The sequence below is a fragment of the Cylas formicarius genome, unplaced genomic scaffold, assembly GCF_029955315.1.
Source record: "Cylas formicarius isolate icCylForm1 unplaced genomic scaffold, icCylForm1.1 PGA_scaffold_6__28_contigs__length_40554024, whole genome shotgun sequence".
NCBI classification, from domain to species: Eukaryota; Metazoa; Arthropoda; class Insecta; order Coleoptera; family Brentidae; genus Cylas; species Cylas formicarius.
In genome coordinates this window covers 6,071,494-6,097,564 of record NW_026844347.1, presented here as the reverse complement: position 1 = coordinate 6,097,564, position 26,071 = coordinate 6,071,494, and the positions used below count along the sequence as shown (strand labels likewise).

Below are 26,071 nucleotides of genomic sequence, written 5' to 3'. Positions count from 1 at the left end.
CGAGGGAGAAACCGCCTTCTGATAAGACCATCAATATTTGCTATTTCTCGTCAATCGGCAAGAAATGCAATCGGAGGCAAATGGAGGTTAGATGAATCTTGCTTACACTGGCTATGATTACCAAGATCATAAGTCATTCAAAGGCATTAATAGAACATCTCACAGAGAAACACACAACTGACACCCTAATTTGCAAGAGCAGTTCAAAGCTGAATACCTTGACGGGGGTCTCAAACGGCGCATGCATAAAGTCAGTCTGTCTTTCGGACCACGATGAGGGAATGATGTGCTTGGAGGATGAGGAAACAACGGACTATATATTGTGTTCACGTCCGGCGGTGGAAAGGATCAGATACTCAAAATAAAAACCTGACATTTTGGAGTTTTAGAATCTGAATGTATAAAATACATTACAAATAATTCCTTAATATGCATGTAGATAGTTGTGCAGTGTACGAGACAAGTTCTTTCAATAAAATAAAATATTTCCTTATACTTTGCGTTGGTCCATCAGCATCATCGGCTGAGACGGTGCATATAAAAGTAGTCTCAAACCATTAGAGGTTATTTAGAAGAGTCCTGAAAGTTATATTTCAACTTGACCGACAGTATCTCTCAGATCAGCTTTTTAAGTATTGTAAGGTATTCTATATTCGACAACTATTCCATAAAGTAACTATTATTCATAGGCGGAAAAACTCATTATTCAACCACATATCTCATAATCACTTTACTAGAGAAGAAACGAAAGATATTCCAGCGAACATTTCTATATATTGAAAATAAATTATATAACATAATTCCTGCTGAAATGAAAAATATTATAATATCTAAAGGGTTCGGCATAAATTGACTAATTGGCTATTGGAAAATTGACCCACAATCATTGACTAAGTTTAAAGCTTCGCAATTAATGCAATCCATTATTTTGGTTCCTCTTCCTTTCTTCCTATAACAAATTTTATAATGTTGTCTGATTTTTTTGTTTCAAATTTAAATTTAATGTACTATAAAACTAAAGCGTCCTGTGCTCAGTAGAATATAACTTTATGTTGGGGTAAAGGCTTGATTCTTATGGGCAATAAACAATTTATTATAGTTTATGTTATAATTTTGTATGCTTTATTATGCCTCTATTTAATTTGACGTTTCCGAGAAACGTAACGGTCGTATCTTTATTTTCAATGGTCTTTTTAGTAGAGGTGCGAAAAATTTCATTCCCAATCTGGACGGGCCGGGCGTAGTCCTTTCGAGGTTGGTCCGTATACCCTCGAAGGATGCGGTTTTCTTTATTGTTCTGTCACGATCATTTTTCGTCAAGGACAATAGCGTTCGTTTTATTCAAGCCTTAATGGTCAGCTTCGCCGCCAACAATGTGCCACCCTCGTCTTTAAATTCCAAGTGCCAAATAAAAAAATAAAAAACTTCCTTTTTTGACAAAATAATTTTGATTCACTTTTATCGTGGATAGACTTCTTTTTCGCATATTTGGCCCATCGCTGCGTTGACGACTTCAGCAGGAGAATATCGACATCCGCTGCTCTAATTTTAATACGCAAGTGGTTGACCGTCCAGAACAATCAAGGGCAAGAGGACATGGGCGACGCCGCTGCAGAGAATTTGTAATTGTTAAACTTTACCTTTATTCGTTTAGTGTCTAATCCTTGTTGTGGTAGATATACGGTGTATTCCAGTATATTTTATGCCCATTAATAAAAGACAAAAGGTACAATTTTAAAAGTTTTCACTTTTTTTGTGGATTTCACATATAAAATCAGCTGGTGGTTGCAATGTTGCATTATTAGTTCTAGAAATAAATAAATGACGATTATGATAAATACATCACTTCTACTTTACGCTGGATATATTACTAAAACAAATGGATTAGATTAGATTAGATTTTCTTCACATTCAAGAGAGATTTTTTTATTTCTTTAAAAATCATTTGACATTGTTGGTCAATAACTTTCTTAAATTGATTTTTTGGTAAGTAAATTTTATATGCCAGTGAAATTGAAAAACGTTCTCCCTTCCCAGGGCATGCTGGTTTATTTAGTCTTTTCTTCAATTTTAAATACTTTTTTATTAAACGTTTTTTATTCTCGTGATCACACCGCTCGGCGGACCGATATCTAATGGTAAAAATTGTCGAGAGACAGTCAGATAAACCACTTTTCCAACGAGCACTATTCCTCAATTTAATCGAGATCTATAATTTATTAAAAAAAAGCAGGCTGTGCTTCCTAACGAGGCTTCTGGCAAGCTTTTCTATCAACAGACCGATTGCCAAGATATAGGCAGACTTTAAAATGAACCCCCTGCATATATCTGAAATCAGGGAAAAAGAAATCTAGAAACAATTGGAAAAATGTGCTATATGCTTGCAAATAACACCAACCTGTCAAACTTTGACATTTTCGACCAAAAATGAACTTAACAAAAATATATCCGAATTATGTTCAGTTGTAAAAAGTGACCTGGTATAGATCGGTTATCTACATTTGACCCAACTGAACATCCTTTAATTTTTCTAGCTATAGGGGAGGGTGGAGCAAGCTTTTTATTATTTTTTGTGACTTTTAACCATCAAGTCGATTAATTTTTGGACAACTTGAACTAAATTTACCCAAATTTTGGCGAAACTTCTGGCCGTTCTACCGCACTCACCCCTATTTATATTATTATATATAATAATTATAATTATTTATTAAAGAGTATTTCATAAAAAAAACGTTTACTGATTAGTAACTAGTTTTCTATGTATTAAAAAATTTGTTATTGGTATTTACAAGATTTTCGAAAGCTCTGGCTTTAGGCGAAACTATAGAATTATCCAAAAATTAACACTTTCAATAAAGTAATTCTGATTCGGTTACAATAATATGGAATAAATTTTTTTAGAATTTTTAAGCGGTCCATTTTACCCCTGGTATTACGAAAAGGGCTAAAAATGTACAAATAACCAGAATTATAATTATTACAAATAACAAAAAAAAAATGGTTAATTTTGCCCGCCTTGCCCTTATCCGCTAATTACATCTTCTCTATTGTTACAGAGGTAGGTAAGTTTGATTGTATGGATTATTGGTATTGGTATTGGTATTAAAGGGGGGCGCCCTCGCGGGCGTCAAAGCACTTAGGCCACCAGATGGGCCCGTTGTGCCCCCAGGCCGCTCTAGATTGTATGGATATTCGTGCAAGTGTTACTTTGTCAGTGACGAGTGAAGAAGATGGCTATCCCTGAAAGATAAAAACTTGTAAGTACCTTTTTAAAATTCTGTTGTAAGAATAAATAATTCTTCAACATTAGGTTAATGCAAAATTGGGGGTGTAATGTCTCGCGTAGTATACTGCAATTATCTTCGTTTCAATATCGTAAATAAAACACCGGAGCGCGCAAATCAAATTTCTTACCATACAGGTATATTTTGAAATTCCTCTACCGACCAAACTAAAGCTACAACTTCTTAATTTAAAAAAAACTTATTAACTTTTAAACTTTTTCATTTGTAAAAAACTTTTTAATGTGAAGAAAAATTATTAATTTAAAGAACAGATTCTAATTTGAAGAAAACATTTCAATTTTAATTATAAAAAAAATGTTCTAGTTTAAGTTGTGTTAGTTGAAAAAAATAACTTTTAATTTGAAATATCAAAACAAGTTTTAGTTCCAAGTTCCTTTTTATATAGTTATTGCTTAAAAAAAACTAGAAAAATTAATTTTGGTTAGTTGAAAAAGGCAAGAAAAGTCATTAATTTGAAGTGTAAAAAAATGTTTAAGTTTTTATGTACTTTTTTGTAATGTGATTAGAGAAAGAGAGCAAAATTAAGTTCATATTCCACATATTTCTCACGAGGCACAAAATCGTCTACAGGGTGAAATGTAAAATTTTTGGATAAAAGGGTCTTTTTCGACACGTTCGTTCAAAAATTACAAGCCGCCTAGTATGATAAAGAGAGAAAAATCAACTTCATATTCCCATATTTTTGATGCGCCATAAAATCGTTTACGGGATGAAACATACAATTTTTTGATAAAAGTGACTTTTTCGTCAGTTCACAAATTACAAGCTGCCTAATCTTATTAAAGACATTTTTGACACTGTACAAAATCGTCTACAGGATGCCTAGATCTACATGCAATTTTTTGATACGAGTGTATTTTTCGCCAACATCGACTGTGCATAAATTACAAGTTTTTCTACTCTCTTTTTCATTGTGAAAAATTACAAGCTGCCTACTTTTATTAAAAAGAGCAAAATTAACTTCATATTTCACTTAATGTAATACAGGGTGCTGAAAAGGACATTTAATTTTCAACAATTGCTTCATAGAAATCATATCTCTGTTACATTTATTAAGGACCACGCCCAGATTTATAAACTTGATATCTTACACACATATTTAGTTTTGTCGAGGAGAGTCAACAAGAAAAATCCATTGAAATGCATACATTATATTTCGAAAACAAATATTAAAACTTAACAAATCCTAATACTTGCCATTGGTTCCAGGAAGTCATGTCCGCCATAACATGGCTAATAAACTATTTCCATTATCAATCCAGTTTGTATTATTCCCTGGTGTTAATAAAAATAAGAGTATGATTCTCTTATTCAAATACGAAGCATTTTATACGTACATACCCCTTGCCATTTCTCTGCGCTTTCAACAGAGTTCGGATCCACTGAACTAAAATATATATTAGAGTGATCCCACATAGAATAGGAATTACTTCAAAGCATCGGAAAACTATAGCGATTTCTTCGCTATTGCATTATAAAATTCACCCGCTGGATCACCTCAAGCTATTTACTTAGCAAAATTTTCGTCTAACCAATTTCTTACACCCTGCTTAAAGTGTGCTTCATCATGCAGAATCAACATTTACAAGCTAGTACGTATTGGAATATTTTCTAAAATATTAGTGATTCCTGCTAGAGGTCTTAATCCTATTTAACGCTGCCTCATATTGATAATTTTCTACATTTTCCTCCGATGTGTGATGAGTCTTTGTGAAAACCTTTCTTATTTTCATAGAGCGGCAGACGTGTTACAATTGCATTTTCCGATGCTAAACCTAAACGAACGTGCCCTTTTAACTTGCAAATTCAATGTTTACTTATTACGTTTAAAAAAATTGTCAAGCTCAGTGTGGTTTGTGAAAAATGACACAAGAACAACATTTTACGATGGAACTAATTTTAATCATATTTTAATGGTAATGTGAATTTCGGAGTTTTGTAGAAGACGAAACATGTAGGTTTAATTTAATTAGGTATGCTGTAGGAACCGATAACTAAAAGGATATTTTTCAATGCCTTTAATATAACAAAATTAAAAGCCTATTATTATTTAATATTTCTTCAGGTGGCATCCGTCAACAGAGAAATTTGTTTTGTGTTTGGATTTGAAATCGGTAAGCTTTTCCTTTAATGTTGAACACTCGGATGAATGTATAAAAGCATCTGAACTATACTAAACGAACTAATTTTTTAAACAATATCAACATAAAAAATACACCGCAAAAATGAATCTTATATTAAAAGAATGCAACCATTCCAAATTTTACTTGCAAACTATAGTAATATTTTTTCCGCCAGAGGTTTCATTGGATTGTAAAATAAATAAAATGATTATCTGCTAATTCCCCGATCCATACTATAAAAAGTCAAATAAAAAAAAAACTTCAAGGTCAATATGAACAAAAAAAAACACACTATAAAAAACGTGTCAAATGTGAAAATAAAAATCTTATCAATTCTGTTTCAACATCTTATTTTCGGATTTCAATGAATAGGTAAGAGGGGCATACTAAACAGTGTACTTTTGAAAAAAGTCCTAACCATATAAATGAAATGTCAAATGTCAACACCAGTTTTCCGATTTAATAAGACAAAAGTCCAAAAGTTATTGCAGGTTTTGTTATCTGTACCCCTCATATGTTTTAGACCATGACCAAAATTTCGCATTATAATTTTTAAATCGGATTCAGCATGCCAAAATTACTGAAATTCTAAAATTTCAAAACTCTTTCTCAAACTGTCACGGAAATATTAATAAAAAGCTATTTTCAGGTGAATTAATTTTAGCTCCGTGACGCTAGGGCTTATTTTGGACGTAGAATAGGTGGTATAGTTTTGCCCACTGATTTCGGGACACCATGTGTGACATTATATATATATATATATATATATATATATATATATATATATATATATATATATATATATATATATTCTCACGTATTGATTCACGGATGGAAAAATGTGATGACACTATATTCCGGGGTATCATCCGTTCGCTTGTTGACCTCCGACTGGAATCCTGCAGACGTTTCGCCAAAATCTCACATAGCATCTTCAATGCTCGGGCTCCGAAAACACTTCGAACACTTTTTCGTTCAACACGCGAACGGATGATACCCCGGAATATAGTGTCATCATATATATATATATATATATATATATATATATATATATATATATATATATATATATATATATATATATATATATATATATATATTTATTTATTTATTTATTTATATGATAGGCGCACTCTACGACTTCCAAAATAGATACTCAATTAACGTTGTGACTTCATCTACAACGTGATGAGTTCCGATTTCGGAAGTCACAACGTTTCTAATGTAAAACTTTGCCAGTATGACCTTGAGGGCCTTATCAACGTTCCAAAATTTTCTAATGAAGCCACAAGGTCGACCATTTATCCGTACATTATCAATTTTAGTTCAGGCGTAGACCGTTGGCGCTCGCATCGCAATTCGAAATGTAATCTTGGTATGTCTGTCGCCCAAAGTGAAGGCCGTTATTTTAGGCGCACAATATACTGAAAAGGATTCATTTCGACCGTATTTGCGGGTAACGAACGGCATTTTGTGACTTCCCCTAAAATGAATGGAGTACTACATTGATGCCTTCTCTGGTTTTGGATAAAAACAAGAAAATGTTCAAAACGATATGATCAAGATATGATAAACACAATTTGAATATTGGCAGTTTAATTATTTTTCTGTTTTTAATAGTAATAAAGGACTTTTATTATAGAAAATAAACAAATTTAATTTTCCAAATTTTCTTCCGCTTGTTCGCCTTGACAAGTTTATTTATACACAAAAGGTGCTTAGGAACATTAACGTCAAGAAAGTAAATGAATTAAAAGGAAAACATAAAATAAAAAGTAAGAAGCCTCAAATATCGTAGATTTCGCGAGATCAATCATTTTCAGTTCTTAATTTATGCTAGAATGTAATTAAATATATTACTGCTCTTTTCTTAAAAAGATAAATATTTTTTTTAAAGGTAAATTCATTTTTTGATTGTAGTATTTTATCCGGAAATTTATGAACTATATTTGAATAGTTCAAAATAGTGTTATAATACAGTCCGAAAACGACCGTTTGACATATATACATCTATGCTAAAATGCAGTCTTTGCTGCAAATACTTTGGAATATGGTTTTTTATAATTATGAAAAATAAGGTCGTAGAGTGCAAATATCGTGTAACATGTTCAGATACCTTATGTGAGTCTTAGACGATAGTTCTGCAATCAGTTAGTTTGATTTAAAAACTGCATCATAGCATTTGTCACAGGACGACTGAAAGCTCACAAGAATTTTTTCTTACATGTGACTGAATTTGTTTGTTTATGAATTTTTTCAGGATTTTGGACAGAGTGGGCAAAATGTTTAGTGAACCTGATTAAAAGAATCTGGTTTGTTTATTTTATTTAATAAACTCTGGAACTTAACATAAAGGTAAGATAAGGACAATTTAAAATAACTTAAGTGAAAAACACGAAACCTAAGAACCATATCATATTTTTATTGGAATTTTATTTATTATTCATAAATTATAGTTATTTTAATAAACAGAACGCAATAAATATGAGAATACAAAATATCTTGAATACATCTTATACACCGAACCTCAATTTTATTACTGAATGGCAACTATTCACTAACTCTATAAGATTGATCGGAGCAAACGCTTCCCGAGTGGCTTACTCTAATCGTGATTTGATCTAGAAAATTCTTTAATATAATCTAATATAATTTAATTAATACAAAAAAAATCTAGAGGAGTTAGCATCACACAATTTCGCAGACCACCTGTTCCAATCCAGCATTGTCCAAACACTTTATTTAATACTCTTTTCTAGAATTAATGCTTGGATTTTGCAATACTTCTCCAATTATATTCAATTCCCGGATTTTCTCTTCCTCATTTAAGTAGTCTTGATTTTGCCTTGGCTCCTTGTCTGGTTGTTGCTGCCTCGTATATTTATTAAAATAAAGTTCCTTCACTATCTCTGCGTTGAGTTTTTCCATTAAAATTATGTGTGCCAGAACACAAAATTCAATAAAGAATAAAATTTATGTCCGTAACGGACAGCGACACAATGCACTAATACATAAATAAAAAATGCCCTACATTTCAGGACTATGATTGCCATATAAAATAAAGAAGTTGAATTCATTAACGACAAAACGAAGAAGTGTAAAAAAAATGTGAGTACGCTATTGCATTTGTCTTAAAATGCCCTAATAATGTTTTTATCTGGATCCGAAATTTTGATAAATAAAAATGTTATGGGGTGAATTTTCCAAAAATTGTCAAGAAATTATTATTGTTTTGTTGTCTACACCATACTGCTCTTAAATTGCCAAACCCGCTTTTCAATATTTTTATTAGAAATACTTTATTTTTTCATTTTAAAAACACCGCATAATGCATTTATATGGGCGTCTCTAATAAATAAAAGCTTGCTCTGAAAACTCATTTTTATGTTATCGGTTACCTCGCTGTAACTTGAAAACTATCTGGTTTATCAAAAAAGTGTTTCCTATAAACGATATGCATTGAAGGTCAACGAATCCGTTATTTTTTTAAAAACCCCAATCTGATGGACAGTTTTTAATTAGCAAAATGTGAAACCATGTCGTGAATATCACAACCACCAGCGAAGCAGCGAGGAAGGGTCAGATTTGCGAGGACGGTCAGGCAATAAACGACTTTGCGGTGCCGACGTGCAATTGTACACCCGCTTTCACAGCGAGGATGATTTTATTTATTTTTTATGTCTGCGTTTTAAGTGTCAAAATAGTTTTCTTTGAGGGAGTGAAGTAGTTTTTAATGTGACTAAAATATATCTATTTTTGTGTGAGAATGATAAATAATAACGCATTAGTTATAATTTTCATCCACATGATCGATATAGATTTACATAATAATGGATATTAAAATCAGTACAAGTTCTAATTTCGAACTTGATTCTACAATCAAATTAAAGCCTTTAACGAAAAAAGCTGCTAACACTAAAGAAAAAGTTTTTAACTTCCAATTATGTGTAACTTGTCAACAAGGCGGAAAGTTCATAACGTCAAAACAAATATCCAAACAAAAATTAATTGAATGTGCAAAAATCCGCATGAACATCAGTTAAGGCAAAGATCCTAATGGTCTACATTTTTTTTTTGATTTTAATGGCATAAGACGGAAACGTCCAACTATTTATCCTTTGCTGCGTTATGACGAAGATTTAAATATAAAAAATTGAAAATTAAGGATTATAAAAAGCATATTCCAAATAATTTATATTTTTCAACAAGTCTTCTTGTCTCCAACGAAACATGTAATGCCAGGAAAGGAACGGAAATACTTAGTATTTGTCAAGATGATGAGTTTAAATGAAAAAAAAAATACCCCTAAACTTATTGGTTTGGGACTGTTAGCCTATCAGCAGACCAAGTCAAAAAAACTGGTTGAAACCAGCCACGCTTGTTGTCACACAGTATCTTAAACGGATGTTGTGAGCGTCGCTCAAGAAGAAATTCAACTTGATTTAGAAAGCGATTACGTAACTCTCTCTTGACAAATGGTATCCGATAGATTTGTACAGTTTGCTGCAGATAATATAGATATATTTTAAGAAACTTTGGACAAAGCACCCATATTTCACGAAACACAAATTTCAATAAATGACACTATACCTGGAAACTTTAAACTTTTGCCATATAATGTAAAATTGACAATCCCTAATGAGTTACGTTCAAATGAAAAAATTCGAATTCAATGAAAAATTTCACATGTACTGATAACCGAAACAATATTACAAGAGGATACATCAGTTCTAAACACCTGTCAATATAAAAAAAGGTATAGAGACATTCAATTTTCTTTCAAATAAGATTTTTTAATTTAGACACAACATTTTAGGCGTAACGGGCCATTGTGTTCCTGTAAAAGAAAATGTATGAAATGTAATCAATGTAATGTAAATCAATATGTAGCAATAAGCGAGACAAAAATGATCCCTGACCAACACGAAGGTTTTTTTTTTAGATTGACTTTTTACTTCTACTTAATTTTAGGTGTTATTATAGATATAATTTTAATTTTTATTCTAGCTTCTATGTACACTTATGTATTATTAGTTTAATATGCAATGTTGCCAATAAAATTTAATACAAATAATTAGTAATGTCAAAAGTAATAAAACAGTATCATCCCTATCAAAAAATTCGATTATGAGGGCAAATGCATATCACATTCGCTACGAAAGAGGGTCTACAAGCAAAAACGATCTTAAGCGCCGCCGCAACCGCTAAGTTGTTTATTGCCTGACCGTCCTTACAAATTTTGACCCTTTCTCGCTGCTTCGCTGGCGGGCGTGATATTCACGACATATTTTGCTAATTAAAAAAAAACGATCCATCCGATTGGACTTTTTGAAAAAGTAACTGATTCGTTGATCTTCAACGCATATGATTTATAAAAAGCATTTTTTTGATAAACCAAATAGTTTTCAAGAGGTGTATACTACTATAAATTGATGTCAAGATAAACATTGTGAAAAGAAATTTTACAACTTTTAGAATTTAAATACAAACTTCCTTTAAATAATCCGATCAAAAATATCCATATTCATTTGATTACGTTAATGTAAACAAAACAGCTTTTCAAAACGCAAACCAACATTTCCAGCTGAAATTGTTTTTATTTATTTTTGCCTCTTATCATGAATTCGTAGGCTAAGGGGTATTTGCTGTTTAAATAATTTTAAAGGCCCAACAGTAAAGACACATTTTTAAAAAATTATTTTATAATATTTCCATCCCTAAAAAAATTATTTGAGCCCTCTGTATATTATTAAAAACCTTACAAAATTACGGGAACTGCAAAAACTTCATTAAAATGTCGATATTATATTTTTGTTTTTGATGTAACTTTAATCAAAACCTCTTCTTTCTCCAGTTCTTCAGGCTGGTCTGAGTGATCATTTTCCTATTTTCCTATTTCAGCTATGAAAATACTACTCCTCTTTATAAAACTACAAGAGATTTTAAAAACATAAATATATTGCAATTTTTCACTGTCCCTAAGAATGCAAAATCAACTGGTCCTCCAAAAATCGTTCGGTGCAGGGGGTAGTGGGTGGTGAATTTTATAATAAAAATGACAAAAAAATGATGTTATGTTTTTGTTATCTACAACATACAGCCCTTAAACTGACAATAAAGCTTTTCAATATTTTTATTAGAAATCCTTTTTTTTTCATTTTAAAAACGCACCGCATAATGCTTTTATATAGGAGTCTTTTACGAATAAACGCTTGCCCTGAAAACTCATTTTTATTTTATCGTTTACCTCGGTGTAACTCGAAAACTATTTGGATTATGTTACTTTTTCAAAAACCCCAATCAGATGAACCGTTTTTTTTTTAATTATCAAAATGTAAAGCTATGTCGTCAATATCAAGGCCACCAGCGAAGCAGCTAGAAAGGGTCAGATTTGCGAGAACGGTCAGGCGACAAACGACTTAGCGGTTCCGGCGATCGCTTAGGATCGTTTTTGCTTGACACTCTTTCGTAGCGAATATGATACACGTATTTTTCTCATAGTTGAATATTTTGATTAATTACTTGTTACATAGCGATGGTACCGTTTTATTATATTTGACATTAGTAATTATTGGTATTATATTTTATTGACAACACTTCATATTAAACTAATAATACATAAGTGTACATAGAAGCTAGAATAAAAACTAAAATTATATCTATGATAACACCTAAAATTAATTAGAAGTAAAAAGTTAACCTTAAAAAATTTCCTTCTCCTCATTAAAATCCAATATCAGCGTATATCTTCGGCAAAAATAATAGGTTATTGATTTATAAAGAAAATTGCCATTACGTTTTTTGCTCTTCATTCTGTCTGAATTTGTTTCAGTGTCCGATAAATTACAGATATTTAGTGTTAGTCGGGGATCATTTTTGTCTCGCTTATTGCTACATATTGATTTTACGCATTCACAGGAACCAATGCATTTCATAAATTTTCTTTTACAGGATCATAATAGTTTGTTACTCCTGAAATGTTTTGCCTAAATTAAAAAAATCTTATTTAACAGAAAATTGAATGTCTCTGCCTTTTTTTACATCGACAGGTGTTTAGAACATTGCTTCGGTTATCAGTACATGTGAAATTTTCCAACTCATTAGGAATCGTCAATTGTCTAGAGACAGTTACGTAATTGCTTTCTAAATAAATTTAAATTTCTTCTTGAGCGACGCTTACCCGTGTAAGATATTGAGTGACCACAAACGTGCATGGTTTCAACAATTTTTTTTATATATTTGCTTTCCATTTGAACTCGCAAAGATGATGTCTTGACAAATATTAAATATTTCCGTTTCTTTCCTGGCATTACATGTTTCACTGAAGACAAGAAGACTTGTTAAAAAATATAAATTATTTGGAATATGCTTTTTATAATCCTTAATTTTTCAATTCTGTATTACTTGGTATGCCATTTATTCCCATTTTAATATTTTGGCAAATCTTCGTCATTCCTGGTGGACCAATTCGATCCCCAAACTTGTCTTTAACTTTTTTAACCAAAAATCCCCATGCGCAGGTTTATTTATTGTTTTAAGTGATTCTGTCAAATAGCATGAAGCATGATATTTCATTTCGTATTTCTTCGAGTATTAATTTTGTTTCCATATTAGTCATGGCTTGTTACAGCTTTTGATATTTTAAACGTTTCTGGCAAAATAGGCATTTTAAAACTCGTATAGGTTTTGTAACAGTTTTTAATGCCATTGCAAACTTGTTCCCTTATGTCATTAAATTTCAAAAAAATGTGTAGAGTATTAGGATCCTGGCCTTAACAGATGTTCATGCAGATTTTTGAACATTCATTTAATTTTTATTTGGATATTTGTTTTTGACGTTAAGAGCGTTCCGCCTTCTTGACAAGTTACACATAATTGGAAGTTAAAAACTTTTCCTTTTGTGTTAGCAGCTTCTTTCGTTAAGAGCTCTAATTTGATTGTAGACTCAAGTTCGCTATTAGAACTGGTACTACTTTTAATATCCATTATTACGTAAATCTATATCGACCATTTCAATGAAAATTATAACTAATGCGTTATTTTTCATTCTTACCCAAAAATAAATATATTTTAGTCACATTAAAAACTACCTCGCTTCCTCAAAGAGAATTATTTTGACACTTAAAACGCAGATAAACAATACATAAAATCATCCTCGCTGCGAAAGCGGGTCTACAAGCGCACGTCGTAAACCGCAAAGTCGTGTATTGCCTGACCGTCCTCGCAAATCTGACCATTCCTCGCTGCTTCGTTGGCGGCCGTGATAGATACTCCCATATAAAGGCATTATGCGGTGTTTTTGAAATTAAAAAAAAAGTATTTCTAATAAAAATATTGAAAAGTGGTTTTGTCGATTTAATAGCAGTATGGTGTAGACAACAAAAAAAAATAATTTTTGACATTTTTTGGAAAATTCACTCCCCCTCTGCACAGCACCATTTTCATACGACCAGTTGATTATGCATTGTTAAGGTATAAGAAATGATAAAAAGTGGTTATTACATTCTAGCAAGAAAATGCAAAGGAAAATCCAGTTTAATAGAATTTTGGGAGCATATTCTCGTAACTCTACTAGCGCAAAAGGCATTTCTACTACTACAAGAAGGCATGTCAGGGGTGCCTTGTTGAGAAACATTTAATTGTTAAATCCACATGGCGATATCTTCACTACCAACCGGGATATAGAGCGTTTTTAAATTTTCGGCCTTTAGAAAATTGCCCAAACATTTTTATTTATGAAAATTTTGGATCCAGATAAAAACATTTTTAGGACATTTTAAGGCAAATGCAGTGGAGTACTCAGATTTTTTTAACACTTCTTCGTTTTGTCGTTAATGAATACAACAACTTTTTTTTTATGTATTAGTGCATTGTGTCGCTGTCAGTTAATTTTGTGTTCTGCCACATATAATCTTAATGGAAAAACTCAACGCAGAGGTAGTGAAGGAACTTTATTTTAATAATAAATATCCGGGGCAGCAACAACCAGACAAGGAGCCAAGGCAAAATCAGAACGACTGAAATGAGAAAGAGAAAATCCGGGAATTGAATATAATTGGAGAAGTATTGCAAAATCCAAGCATTAATTCTTGAAAAGAGTATTAAATGACGTGTTTGGACAATGTTGGATTGGAACTTGTGGTCTGCGAAATTGTGTGATGCTAACTCCTCTAGATTTTTTTATGAGGGATATTTAAAGACCTTATATTAAAGAATTTTCTAAATCAAATCACAATTAGAGGAAGCCATTCGGGAAGCAATTGCTTCCATCAACCTTATAGAGTTGGTGAATACTACTTATTGCGTTCTGTTTATTAAAATAACTATAATTTATCAATAATAAATAAAATTCCAATAAAAATATTAAATGGTTCATAGGTTTCGTCTTTTTCACTTAACTCATTTCAAATTGTCCTTATCTTATGTTTATGTTAAGTTCCAGGGTTTATTAAATAAAGCAAACAACTCAGACTCTTTTAATCAACTCCACTAAACATTTTGCAAACTCTGCAACAATCTTGAAAAAATTCATAAAGCGACAAATTCAGTCATATGTAGAAAAAATTCTTGTGGGCTTTCAGTCGTCAAGTGACAAGTAAATTGCTGTGAGTGTTTAAAGCAAACTAACTTTAACAGAGTTCAGCGATTGCAGAACTATTGCCTAAGACTAACATAAGGTATCCGAACATCTTACACGATATTTACACTCTGCGACCTTATTTTTCATATTTAAAAAAAAACATATTACAAAGTATTTGCAGCAAAGACTGCATTTTAGCATAGATGCATATACGTCAAACCGTCGTATTCAAAAGATCCTCCTCTTGAATAATTGTAAAAATGGTTCATAAATTTCCGGCTAAAATACTACAATGAAAAAATGAATTTACCTTTAAACAAAATTATTTAATTATTCAATAAAAGAGCAGTAATATATTTAATTAAACTTTAGTATAAATTAATAACTGAAAATGAACCAATACAAATAAACAATGCCTGAAAATAACCTTTATCAGCATTTACCTATTTAATTGATCTCGCGAATTCTACGATATTTCAAGCTCTGTATTTTACGTTTTCCTTTTAATTCATTTATTTTCTTGACGTTAAGCAACTTGTTCTGTCTCCATTTACTTTGTATTTCTTTTTCTTTTTTTATCTTACTTTTATTTAACTTTACGAATGATTTTTTTGTTTACGTTGGGTGGTATTCATTCACTTTAGGAAGTGCTTTGGGTTTCGGGATATAGTTTAATTATTATTATTTTGTGCGTATATACATGCCTTGACAACTGTATACTCCGTCTTGTTCTCCCTCCTTTATTCCCGGGAAACCTTTCCTTCTTTTATATATACATTTTTTGTTACTCCATTTTTACCTGCCTCCGGCACTTCGCGAGCGGCCGTGCCGGAATCGAGAATTGCGCGTTGCGAGTCGGAAATTTGAACACCTGTTTTGAAAAGCAGTGTGCAACACCCTCAAGAGTCGAACCCTCCGGTAGAATCGTGCAGCGCATTCCCTTCAACCCAGCACATCCTCCACGAGGAAATTTGGGGTAAGTCAGGGCATGATTACGGTCATTTTACTTCGGATTCGGGGAACCAGAGTGATCTTGGAATTACAGATTGGTACCAACAAATTTATACACAAATTTGTTGCGTAACCGAACACAAACTACAACTTTTGTGTATAAATAAACTTGTCCAGGCGAACAAGCGGAAGAAAATTTGTAAAATTAAATTTATTTGTTTTCTATAATAAAAGTCCTTTATTATTATTAAAGACAGAAAATGATTAAGTGGCAAGGTGTGCTTTATAGTTACATTATATATTCTGGAAGTCACGATGACCAAAGAGTTTCTGTTATATATAAATTTCGCTGAATATATGAAACATATTCATAAAAAATTAAATCCGTTGCACGTCATGAATGCCTCCGGGTGCGTTGAAACGTAATTTTTTGGTGGCCGCATCGTCACTTGCAAGGGGCTCATTTTTTGATGATCTGCATATTTTTTAAAAAGATGTAAACTTTTGCTTCATGAAAACACTACATAACAGTAATAATTATTGCTGCACTGAAGTGCACTGAATGTGTTGTAGCCAAAAAGTGACAAATCTTGTATAACATATGGAATTGTTTCGGATTTATTTAATTTTTTCATAACTGAAAAGAACTTACTTATATTAAATAGCAGCCGCTAGTAAGCTAAATAAAAGGTTTGAGTATCTTCAAAATGTTTTTTTTTTGAAAGAGGCATAAACTTCTATAAATTGATGTCAAGATAAAAGTTGTGAAAAGAAATTTTACAAAATTTAGAATCTAGATACAAACTTCCTTTTAAATAATGCGATCAAAAATATTGATATTCATTTGATTGCATCAACGTAAACAAAACGCAAACAAACATTTCAAACTGAAATTGTTTTTATATATATTTTTGCCTCTTATCATGAATTCGGAGGCTAGGGGATATTTTAAATGCCTAACAATTCAGACACATTTTTTAAAAAATATTTTATAATAGTTCCATACCTAAAAAATTCATTTGAACTCCCTGTATATTATTAAAAACCTTACAAAAATTACGGAACTACAAAAACTTCATTAAAATGGCTGGATTACATTTGTGTTTTTGATTTGACTTTTATCAAAAACTCCAAAGTGTCGCTGTCCGTTACGGACATAAATTTTATCCTTTATTGAATTTTGTGTTCTGGCACACATAATTTTAATGGAAAAACTCAACGCAGAGACAGTGAAAGAACTTTATTTTAATAAATATCCGGGGCAGCAACAACCAGACAAGGAGCCAAGGCAAAATCAGAACGACTTAAATGAGGAAGAGAAAATCCGGGAATTGAATATAATTGGAGAAGTATTGCAAAATCCAAGCATTAATTCTTGAAAAGAGTATTAAATGAAGTGTTTGGGCAATGTTGGATTGGAACTTGTGGTCTGCGAAATTGTGTGATGCTAACTCCTCTAGATTTTTTTTTTATGAGGGATATTTAAAGGCCTTATATTAAAAAATTTTCTAAATCAAATCACAATTAGAGGAAGCCACTCGGGAAGCAATTGCTTCCATCAACCTTATAGAGTTGTTGAATATTACTTATTGCGTTCTGTTTATTAAAATAACTATAATTTATCAATAATAAATAAAATCCCAATAAAAATATTAAACGGTTCATAGGTTTCGTCCGAAAATAATACAAAAAAAGGGAAATTCTGGAAATGGTTGAGATCCAAAAAAATAAGAACTCTATAAATTCGAAAACAGACACCAACAATCTCAGTAATGCATATTGCAACATTCTGAAGTAAAACAACGATGAAAGATACAACATAAGAATATATTAATATAAAATTATAATATATAAAAATAATTTAAAATAAATAAAAGAAAAAAAATCATAAATTAACAAAAACACTCTGTATATCCTCTGAACCTTGCACCAAAACTTAACTTAACTTTGTGTGTATTATATGTGTGAGTGCCGTATACAAATAATTTTTTGTTGGACTTTTATTTTTTATCAAGGGTATGACTTTTTTATTCTCATAGTTGGAAGAAACTAAAACATTTTTCTAGACACTATGACAAAACCAAACGCTTTTAAAGTATACAACTTAAATATGATGCTACCTCTTCAATTTTGAGATTTCTGTTTGTCTCTTTTTGGTAAGGTTCTTTGTAATTCCGTTTATGTATATATATAAAAAAAAGACCTGTACTATAACATAATTTTAGACTGTATATATATATATATATATATATATATATATATATATATATATATATATATATATATATATATATATATATATATATATATATATATATATATATATATATATTTTTTTCGGTCAGTCAAAAATTACTACGACACGGCCACACTAAGTAGTAATTTTTGACTGACCGAAAATCAAAAGTGGCGTCCTGGAGTGTTTCGTAGTGTATGACATGAAAGACATTCGACACGACTCGGTGTTATTCAACCTTGGCTAAGAAATCAAGTACGGCTTAGAAAGTTGACTAAACCCGAATCGCTCAGTACAAACTTGGCTGTGCCGTGAACAGTTTTAACGTGGGGAGAATTTTAAAATGACAGTAATCGTAAAATAACAAAATAAAAATGCTTAAATATCAGGTGACTAAGGTGTCAATATGATAATTTGTTTATTTGCTTTCTTGCTCATCAACACCGGTAAGTCACTAGTTGTTTCTGCGACTGATTAGCTAGCTAAACTTAGTCATTCCATTTCTACGAAGAGTCGTTTGTTTCGGTCTTTTTTATAATAAACTAGTTGTCAATAATCATTTTTCTGTTGAAATTGTTAGGTAATGGAAATTTATTTATTATCTATTAATGTCAATTTAACACGTGGGAGAATGAAACTACTTACTTTTTCGTACAAATTGGTTTTGTTGCACTTTTTTGGGGTCATTTAAAAATATCAAAATACAACGGAAAGCCGTCCTAATTTAATTTCTGGCTTTCAAAATTTCAAATATAACTAAATACTAGTCTCCATGAACTCAAATATCGTATTTGGGTAATTTTATTTTATAAAACGAGAGCCGACGAAAGAAATGTTCTCGGTCTTATTAGCACAAGGTATTTTAATTGAAAGCTTGAAATCTTATTACGTTCACACACAAGTGAAACAAAGTTAAAATTACCTGTTTGTTTAATATTAATAAAACAAATTTGCGGTAATTGATATTCGTTCAACTTATTGTTTTAGGGCACAAAGTTGGTTATAAATCAGAATACATTTTATTCAAGTACATTTCAGTACATTTCTCTGTCTAATCTCTTCTCTGCCCTCCAATCATTGTGACCTTTCTGGAGACTTTCACAATATAGGTCGGTATAGGTATAATAAACCATTAACTGTCAAATTTTCTAAGGCCAATAGCCAAATAACCAAATTTTTGCAGAAACTTGCTTTTATTTCGTATTCCTTACTATTTAGGTATAAGGAGATGATGTATGTATTTATAATTTGAAGAGATTTTTCACTTTCTTTCCAATTAGTTTATAGAATGTTGGGTGTTCCTTTTGAAAAGAAAACGAAATTTCATTTCATTTTCAGCGCCTCAGTTTACTCCAGAGTAAATTTGTCTATATAAAACTATTGAATAACATTATGAAGAAAACATAGGAAACACAATTTTTCGAAAAGCGTTAAGGATAGGGATAGGGAGGTATTTTATATAAATAATTTAAAATGTGAATAGAAAATCAGATTCGGTTGTGCAATTTAAAACATAAAAAATTGATGCTACTTTTTCGGCAACGTGGCATCTCTGAAAATGAACCTGCCATCCATCCGTGAATCACCCTTTATGTTAAATTTAATATTTAGCTATAATTCCAAAGTCGATTCAGAATATCAGGGGGTTGAAATAATCCTTACTAATTAAAGGAGTTTGCCAAGACGATGAAGGGCCCTATAAAGGAAAATTTCTTGGAAAATTAAATTCCTATCACCACCAAGTATCCGGTGAAGTGTACGCTGTCGACAAGTACACTCTATTGCTAACGTCGTTCAATTATGACGGAAATGGCGCTGATACTTTCTTTTGGGCTGGAGCAAGTAACAGACCCGGACCACAAGGCTTTATAGTACCCGACGAGCACGGCCGGTAAGTGTTACGTTCGATAAATGTCCTAAATGTCACGGTGTTTTAAAACAAATACGTAAAACATAATTGCTTGTTTAAAATTAAGGGAAGTTTGTTATTACAAGGTCAAAGGTCAACCATTAAGCAGAGATCGCGCTGCAAATATAACTTATAAAAACGCTCTTTATGCATATTTTTTCCCATTTGAAATTTATGGAGGGAATTGAACTAAACTACTCCTATTCTTAACTAAATTGAAGAAAACTTACTCCCGAACATGGGAAAAAACAAATTTCGATAGACCTGTTTATTAGAAACTTTTTAGTCTGCTGCAATTTTTTCATAAAACTTATAGTTTCCAAATAAAAAAAAAGTAAAGCGATGCATGTGCATGCTTTATATTATAAAAATAATTTGATTTGACGCTATTAAACACTTGTATTTTGTACCAACATTTATCAATTATCTTCTAAATAATTGCATTTAAAAAATAATTTATAAAACTAATTGATTATTCTTCTTTGAAAACATTAAAACACAACAAATAAGCGAGACACCTAAAGCAAAACAAATATTCATTTTTTTTTTAATAAACGTTGATATTATATGACATGATATAAAGCTCACCTCTTCCATACAAACGATTTAAAAAAGTTCGCACATTTAAGCTGAAATGTGCTGCTGAACCTTACATTCATATAACGCATGTCTTCTAGCTAGGAAAACGGCAAACTGTTATTAAATGCGGATTATCTTCAGTTCATACATACAAAATATACAACTAACAATAACTAGCAAATAAATACTCCTAACAAATAAGGTATTCAATTTAAATATCGTTTCTGTGCTTTAGGACAAATGTTTTGGATAGATATTTCAACAAAGATTTTACACTACTGCTACCGGAAAAGAAAAAAATTACCGATTTAAAATGGTTCGCAATTTACGATATTTGGTCGCAAAATACCTTCGGTGATATATACATTCCGGAAGAATTCGAACCCCCGACAGTTCAAAAGTTGACTCAATTGGCTGGCAAATCCAATGCGATTACGACGATCGGCGTAGAGATCCTGGACGCTAAACGTATTAAGCTGATAGGCTTTACGTATGATGGAAAAGCAAAAAGAGCTTACTTCTGGGTCGGAGTAGGAGCACAGCCTGTTTCCAAAGGTTTCAAAGTTCCAGATGAATATGGATAGTGAGTAACATAATGACACAATAAGATGAACGAAGAATTTTTCACCGGCTCATATAATCAATAAAATATCACATTGAGCTGGGGAATATGTGATTAATAAACTGTTGTTTTTAGTTTGGATCCATTGAAGGCGTACAAAAATAAAACGCTCATATTGGAACTCCCTGGGGATCTTACCATTTTTAACGTCGACTGGTTTAGCATTTTCGATCACGAAACAAACCAAAATCTTGGCTCCATTATAATTCCCGAAGCCCTTAACGTACCCCCGTCGCTAATAAAAGTGATTGTATGTTGTTTTAATCTAAATTATTATTTAAAATAAATAACAAACTAACCAAAACTAACAAACTGTATAATATGCAGTTTCGCTCCTTAAGCCTGCATCATACGCGAAGATTTTTTCTTAATGCTTATATTATTACTAATGTGCTACTAATATATAAGGAATGTGGTTTATGAACAATGGATATTTTTAAACGATTATTTTAGCCTCATAAGGGCGACCTACCAAATTGTCTCCAACTCCATAAAAATTATCAAGTGGCATGGGAAATATTTGGACCACAAATAACCATTCAATTGGCTGGTATGGTTGACGAAGATGAGTACTTGTCGTTTGGAATTTCTGGTTCTTCAGAGCAAAGTCAAATGCTCGGAGCAGATATCGCAGTGGCTTATATCCACGGGTATCAAGGATTCGCAACAGATTACAATATAACAGCGTTAACTCCCGTAAGTTGAAAATTGTATAATAATGCTACGAAAATATCAAAGAATATAATTGAATCCATTTATCAAAGAAACGCGACTTTCAGATCATGTATATGTATATTTATAGTGTGTTAAAGTCCTCGGTCAATACAAGGGGGTGTGTAAAGACGAAATGGTAGGAGGACAAGATAGTAACCAAATAAACACAGCAGTTAGGGAAAATGGAATAAACACAATCACATACCGAAGGCATTTAATTTCACGTGAGTGCATTGAACATCAATATAATGGGTAGGTCGGTGCTCTCTGTAAACCAAAGGGATAACCATAGCGAGAAAGAAAACCCACGAAAAAGAATCATTCACTACCGAGTTTTCAATAAAATGGTTACAGATCACAGACAAATTACTTGGATAATTCACAAACGCACTAAATTTGCATGAATGTTAAACACTTTATGTATTGCGTCAGTCATTTATTCGTTATTGAAAACAGATAATGGATAATTCATTCTGCTGGTTTTTTTAACCATAGCAATTATGTTTGTGCAATTTCAAAACGCTAAAAGATGAAATGAAAGGTTTCAAACGTTTCAAACCCTATTCCCAATATGGTCAAGGAAATACTGTACTAAATATATTGACAGAATTTTTCCCACATTTGATTAAAAAAATTGTTATCACAATAGTTTTCCACTTACGGCAGCCCTCATATTTGAAAAGATATGCCAAATACAAAAGAAAAAATTGCATGCGATGCTATAAATTCAATCAAAAACTTAATGCACTAAATTAGAGAATATAATTTATCAAAAAATATGCAACTGTACGTAACTTTGCATATCCACCTTGCTTTCTAAACTAATCTAAACTACCCCAAAAAATATTGGAGTAGAGCCAAGACATTATTAAACTGAGTATTCATAACGCATATTCGAAGAACATTTTAGAGGCCAAGAAACATATTTTTTTATTAACTGATGTTTTATAATTTCGATATTTTTTGAACTGCCAGTACAGGTGTGGTGCTCGCAGGATAACTATCCTGTCAGAATTAAACTAAATTACAGTGGTATACCAAGACTGTTTATTATGCGACAGTAAAAAATAACAATTTCAAGGAAGCGACTTTGATTTTCTAATAGAATCTGTGGGATGTGATAACAGCATCCATTCTTGTCACATGCTGACAATTTTTTATTTAGAGAATAACATTAGCTTCTATAATTACTTATAAATTCGAGTTTTTCATGTATATTTATGTATAGCAAAATAAATACTTGAATCAAAATAAAATTATTTGTAGTTGTAGTGTTTTCAGGGAACTGTTTGTATATATGATTATATTTAAATGTAGCTGACAATGGTGATAAAGAGTATCCCACAGAAGGGTCGATCTATATAGTGTGGGCAATTGGCAAGCTAGATGAAAACAGGGAACCTGCCTTCCATGATACATACCCTAAAACCAATATTAGTATTGAATTAAATGCTAAAGAACCACACAGAACTTGTTTTCCATTCACAAGATCGGAGCCAGAAGTAGGAGAAGCCTGGGCTAAAGGGCAAATTTTTGACAAATCGATAAGGGTGTTTAAGTCCTACATTGGACCATCAGGGAGCAAGAAAGGTTACCAAGCTATTACAGGTTAGTAGAAATTTTTATGATGAAAAATATTTCATTGATGATAAGTGTTTCCTAATGGAACTGTAAAAATTAATGATACTTTTGCGGCTTAGATGTGAAGCAGCCAGGGAAAAATAATTTATTTAAGAAACCGTGTTTTTACCTATATGTACATGGCTTTGAAATAAAGAATGCTAATGCTAAAAAATATTTATAATGAACTTAGAGAAATGCTTAATTTGGCATCAAATGAAAAAGTCACGAAATGGATTTTATATCGATCAGGTAAATTTAGATATATAGAAAATGAGAAATCCGGTGTTAATAGTTCTATAGTATCGCAATATTTTCATACCATATTTTATGGTATGGTAATTTTTCTATAGAATCAAAATATTCCCATATTAATAAGGATTACTCATTACAGTACCGTCTTCACTTCCCGCGTGAATCGTGAATTTATGTATGATACAAGCTAGAACAGTATATTTGTGCTCATGAACCAACGACGCGCCTAATAAGTGGGCCTTACCTACCTATATTTATTTATTTGAAATTCAACAGGTATAATTACTATTGCGGGTGTTCCCCGGTACTTTGATCTATTGTTAAAACTGTTACTAGCAATAATTGTAGTAGAAGCTAACCTTAATATGTAACAAACTTACAAAATAAATTATCCAAAACAAAACTCAGAAAATAAAGACAAAAATAACATTGCTACTAATATTTTATGCTTTACTCCGTTTTTTATATCAATTGCCGGATATTTATTTAAATTATGCTTTCCTACAAAGAATGTAATGTTTTTATTTACAAGGACAGCTTGAAGTTTTCGAGTGTGTCATGATTTTGTATTGGTTTCTGGTCCCGATGATTTTGGGTCTTAATTTTAACCTTAGTTAATGGGTTGTAAATCACTAATTCTTTATCCGCAATATGCAAGTAAAAATTTATAACTAAGGGCCAATTTCCGTAACATTTTTCGGTATATGTGTATCCCATTATTTGTGTATCTATTTAGAGTTCATTTTATTATCTCTTTGTGTAAACCGACTAAATTTGAGAGGTTTTTTAATAATTTTTCGGTATAACTAAGTTTACAATTTCTTCGTATTTTCTGCTTCCGCAAAATAACAACAATAAGCAAATAAAATTATTGTGGGTGTTGTCTACCTATTTTTTTTATTTCGGAGTTATAAAGTCTATTTGTGAGTACAATTTGTTAATTATTTGGTTGATTTGGTTTGGTAGATTCAAATTTTCATTTGTGTCATCCAAAATACGACCATTATTTTGTTGATTTTAGTTTCCGATTTTTATTTTCGCCCATAGTCCTAACAGAAAAGAAGTTATACTTAATCCTCTGCACAATTGTTATGCAAAACAGGATTCATTCGAAATTAATTGCAGCTAAGTTTCTTACATAAATGACCACAGATATATTAATATTTGATGCTTGGGAGTATTAGAAAAACTCCAAAAACGAGAGAAAAAAAAAGTTTAATATTTAAAGAGCATTACAAAATCCAGTATTAATGTGTATGTTATACATACTAATAGAAATAACGTGAAACATAAGTGCACAATAATTATTTCAAAAAAATGTAGGTCATACATCTACTGCCCTGGCCTGGTACATCAACGGTCTTTTGGCCCCTGAAATATGGTTAAGAAGGGGGTTGACATACGTTTTTAAAGTATACGGGGGTAATAATCCCCACAGCGCCGAATACTATCACCCTATGATCATCACTGACGACCCACATGGAGGTTATGATAAATTAACGGACGAGGCTCAGTCCAAAATTCGAGTTCTTGCCGGAGTAGAATATTCCAGAAGAGGTCGGCCGCGTCCCACCGCAGGTACTCTTTTCTTATGGGTTATTCACACAATAATTTCTAATGAAAATTGCAGCTGGACCACTATGCTTGTCAAAACACGCTGAAGGACGTGATAGAAGATTGGACGACGATTTCGAATCGTTTAAAAAGTTCAATCGCACTTTAGTTTTCCATTGCGAATCTGGGGATCCGGGCATACTGGAATTTACGCCGAATACTACGTGGCCGGATGTCGTCTATTACAATTCATTCACACAGGCAAACATGGGATGGAAAATTCGTGTCATTGACAGTTTCAATCAGCGTTCAACTGCTACAATTCCCAGAATTTCAACTTTATATTTTTTTGTGTTATTTTTTGTTGATCAATTAAGATAATTATTTAAACAACAGCTGACCACATGCAAAAAAATTATATGTAATAATAGTAATGTTATCGTTTATTTTGCATTAGTACGCAAAGTTAAACAAAACAACAGAAACAAAAATGTGCCGACAGCAAACTTGCGGATAGGCAACAAAGAAACTGGGGATAATTATAGTCCTATCTAATGGGATCAGTCAACAACTACAAAACTTTTGGAACTCGGGTTATCTTAACTATTTTTTAATTAACAATT

At 31.7% G+C, this 26,071-nt stretch overlaps 1 protein-coding gene across 2 annotated transcripts; it reads left to right on the top strand.

Moving 5' to 3' along the window:
- Positions 1-18,468: 18,468 nt before the first annotated feature.
- LOC132704081 (protein Skeletor, isoforms B/C) lies at positions 18,469-25,830 on the top strand. 2 transcript variants are annotated; one of them, XM_060673818.1, is made up of 9 exons: positions 18,472-18,641; positions 19,867-20,086; positions 20,919-21,266; positions 21,381-21,555; positions 21,759-22,001; positions 22,108-22,243; positions 23,337-23,627; positions 25,218-25,472; positions 25,525-25,830. In XM_060673818.1, the coding sequence occupies exons 1-9, from the start codon at positions 18,602-18,604 to the stop codon at positions 25,827-25,829; spliced, it is 2,013 nt and encodes a 670-aa protein (XP_060529801.1). In that variant the 5' UTR covers positions 18,472-18,601; the 3' UTR covers position 25,830. The 2 variants fall into 2 exon arrangements, with proteins under 2 accessions (XP_060529802.1, XP_060529801.1); XM_060673819.1 differs by lacking the exon at positions 23,337-23,627 and having other exon boundaries at positions 18,469-18,641.
- The last annotated feature ends 241 nt before the right edge of the window (positions 25,831-26,071 follow it).

Coding starts and splice junctions, on each gene's coding strand:
- LOC132704081 (XM_060673818.1), top strand. CDS start 18,602: ATGATAATTTGTTTATTTGCTTTCTTGCTCATCAACACCG. Junction 21,267..21,380: donor GTTCCAGATGAATATGGATA/GTGAGTAACATA, acceptor TGTTGTTTTTAG/TTTGGATCCATTGAAGGCGT. Junction 22,244..23,336: donor CCGAAGGCATTTAATTTCAC/GTGAGTGCATTG, acceptor ATTTAAATGTAG/CTGACAATGGTGATAAAGAG.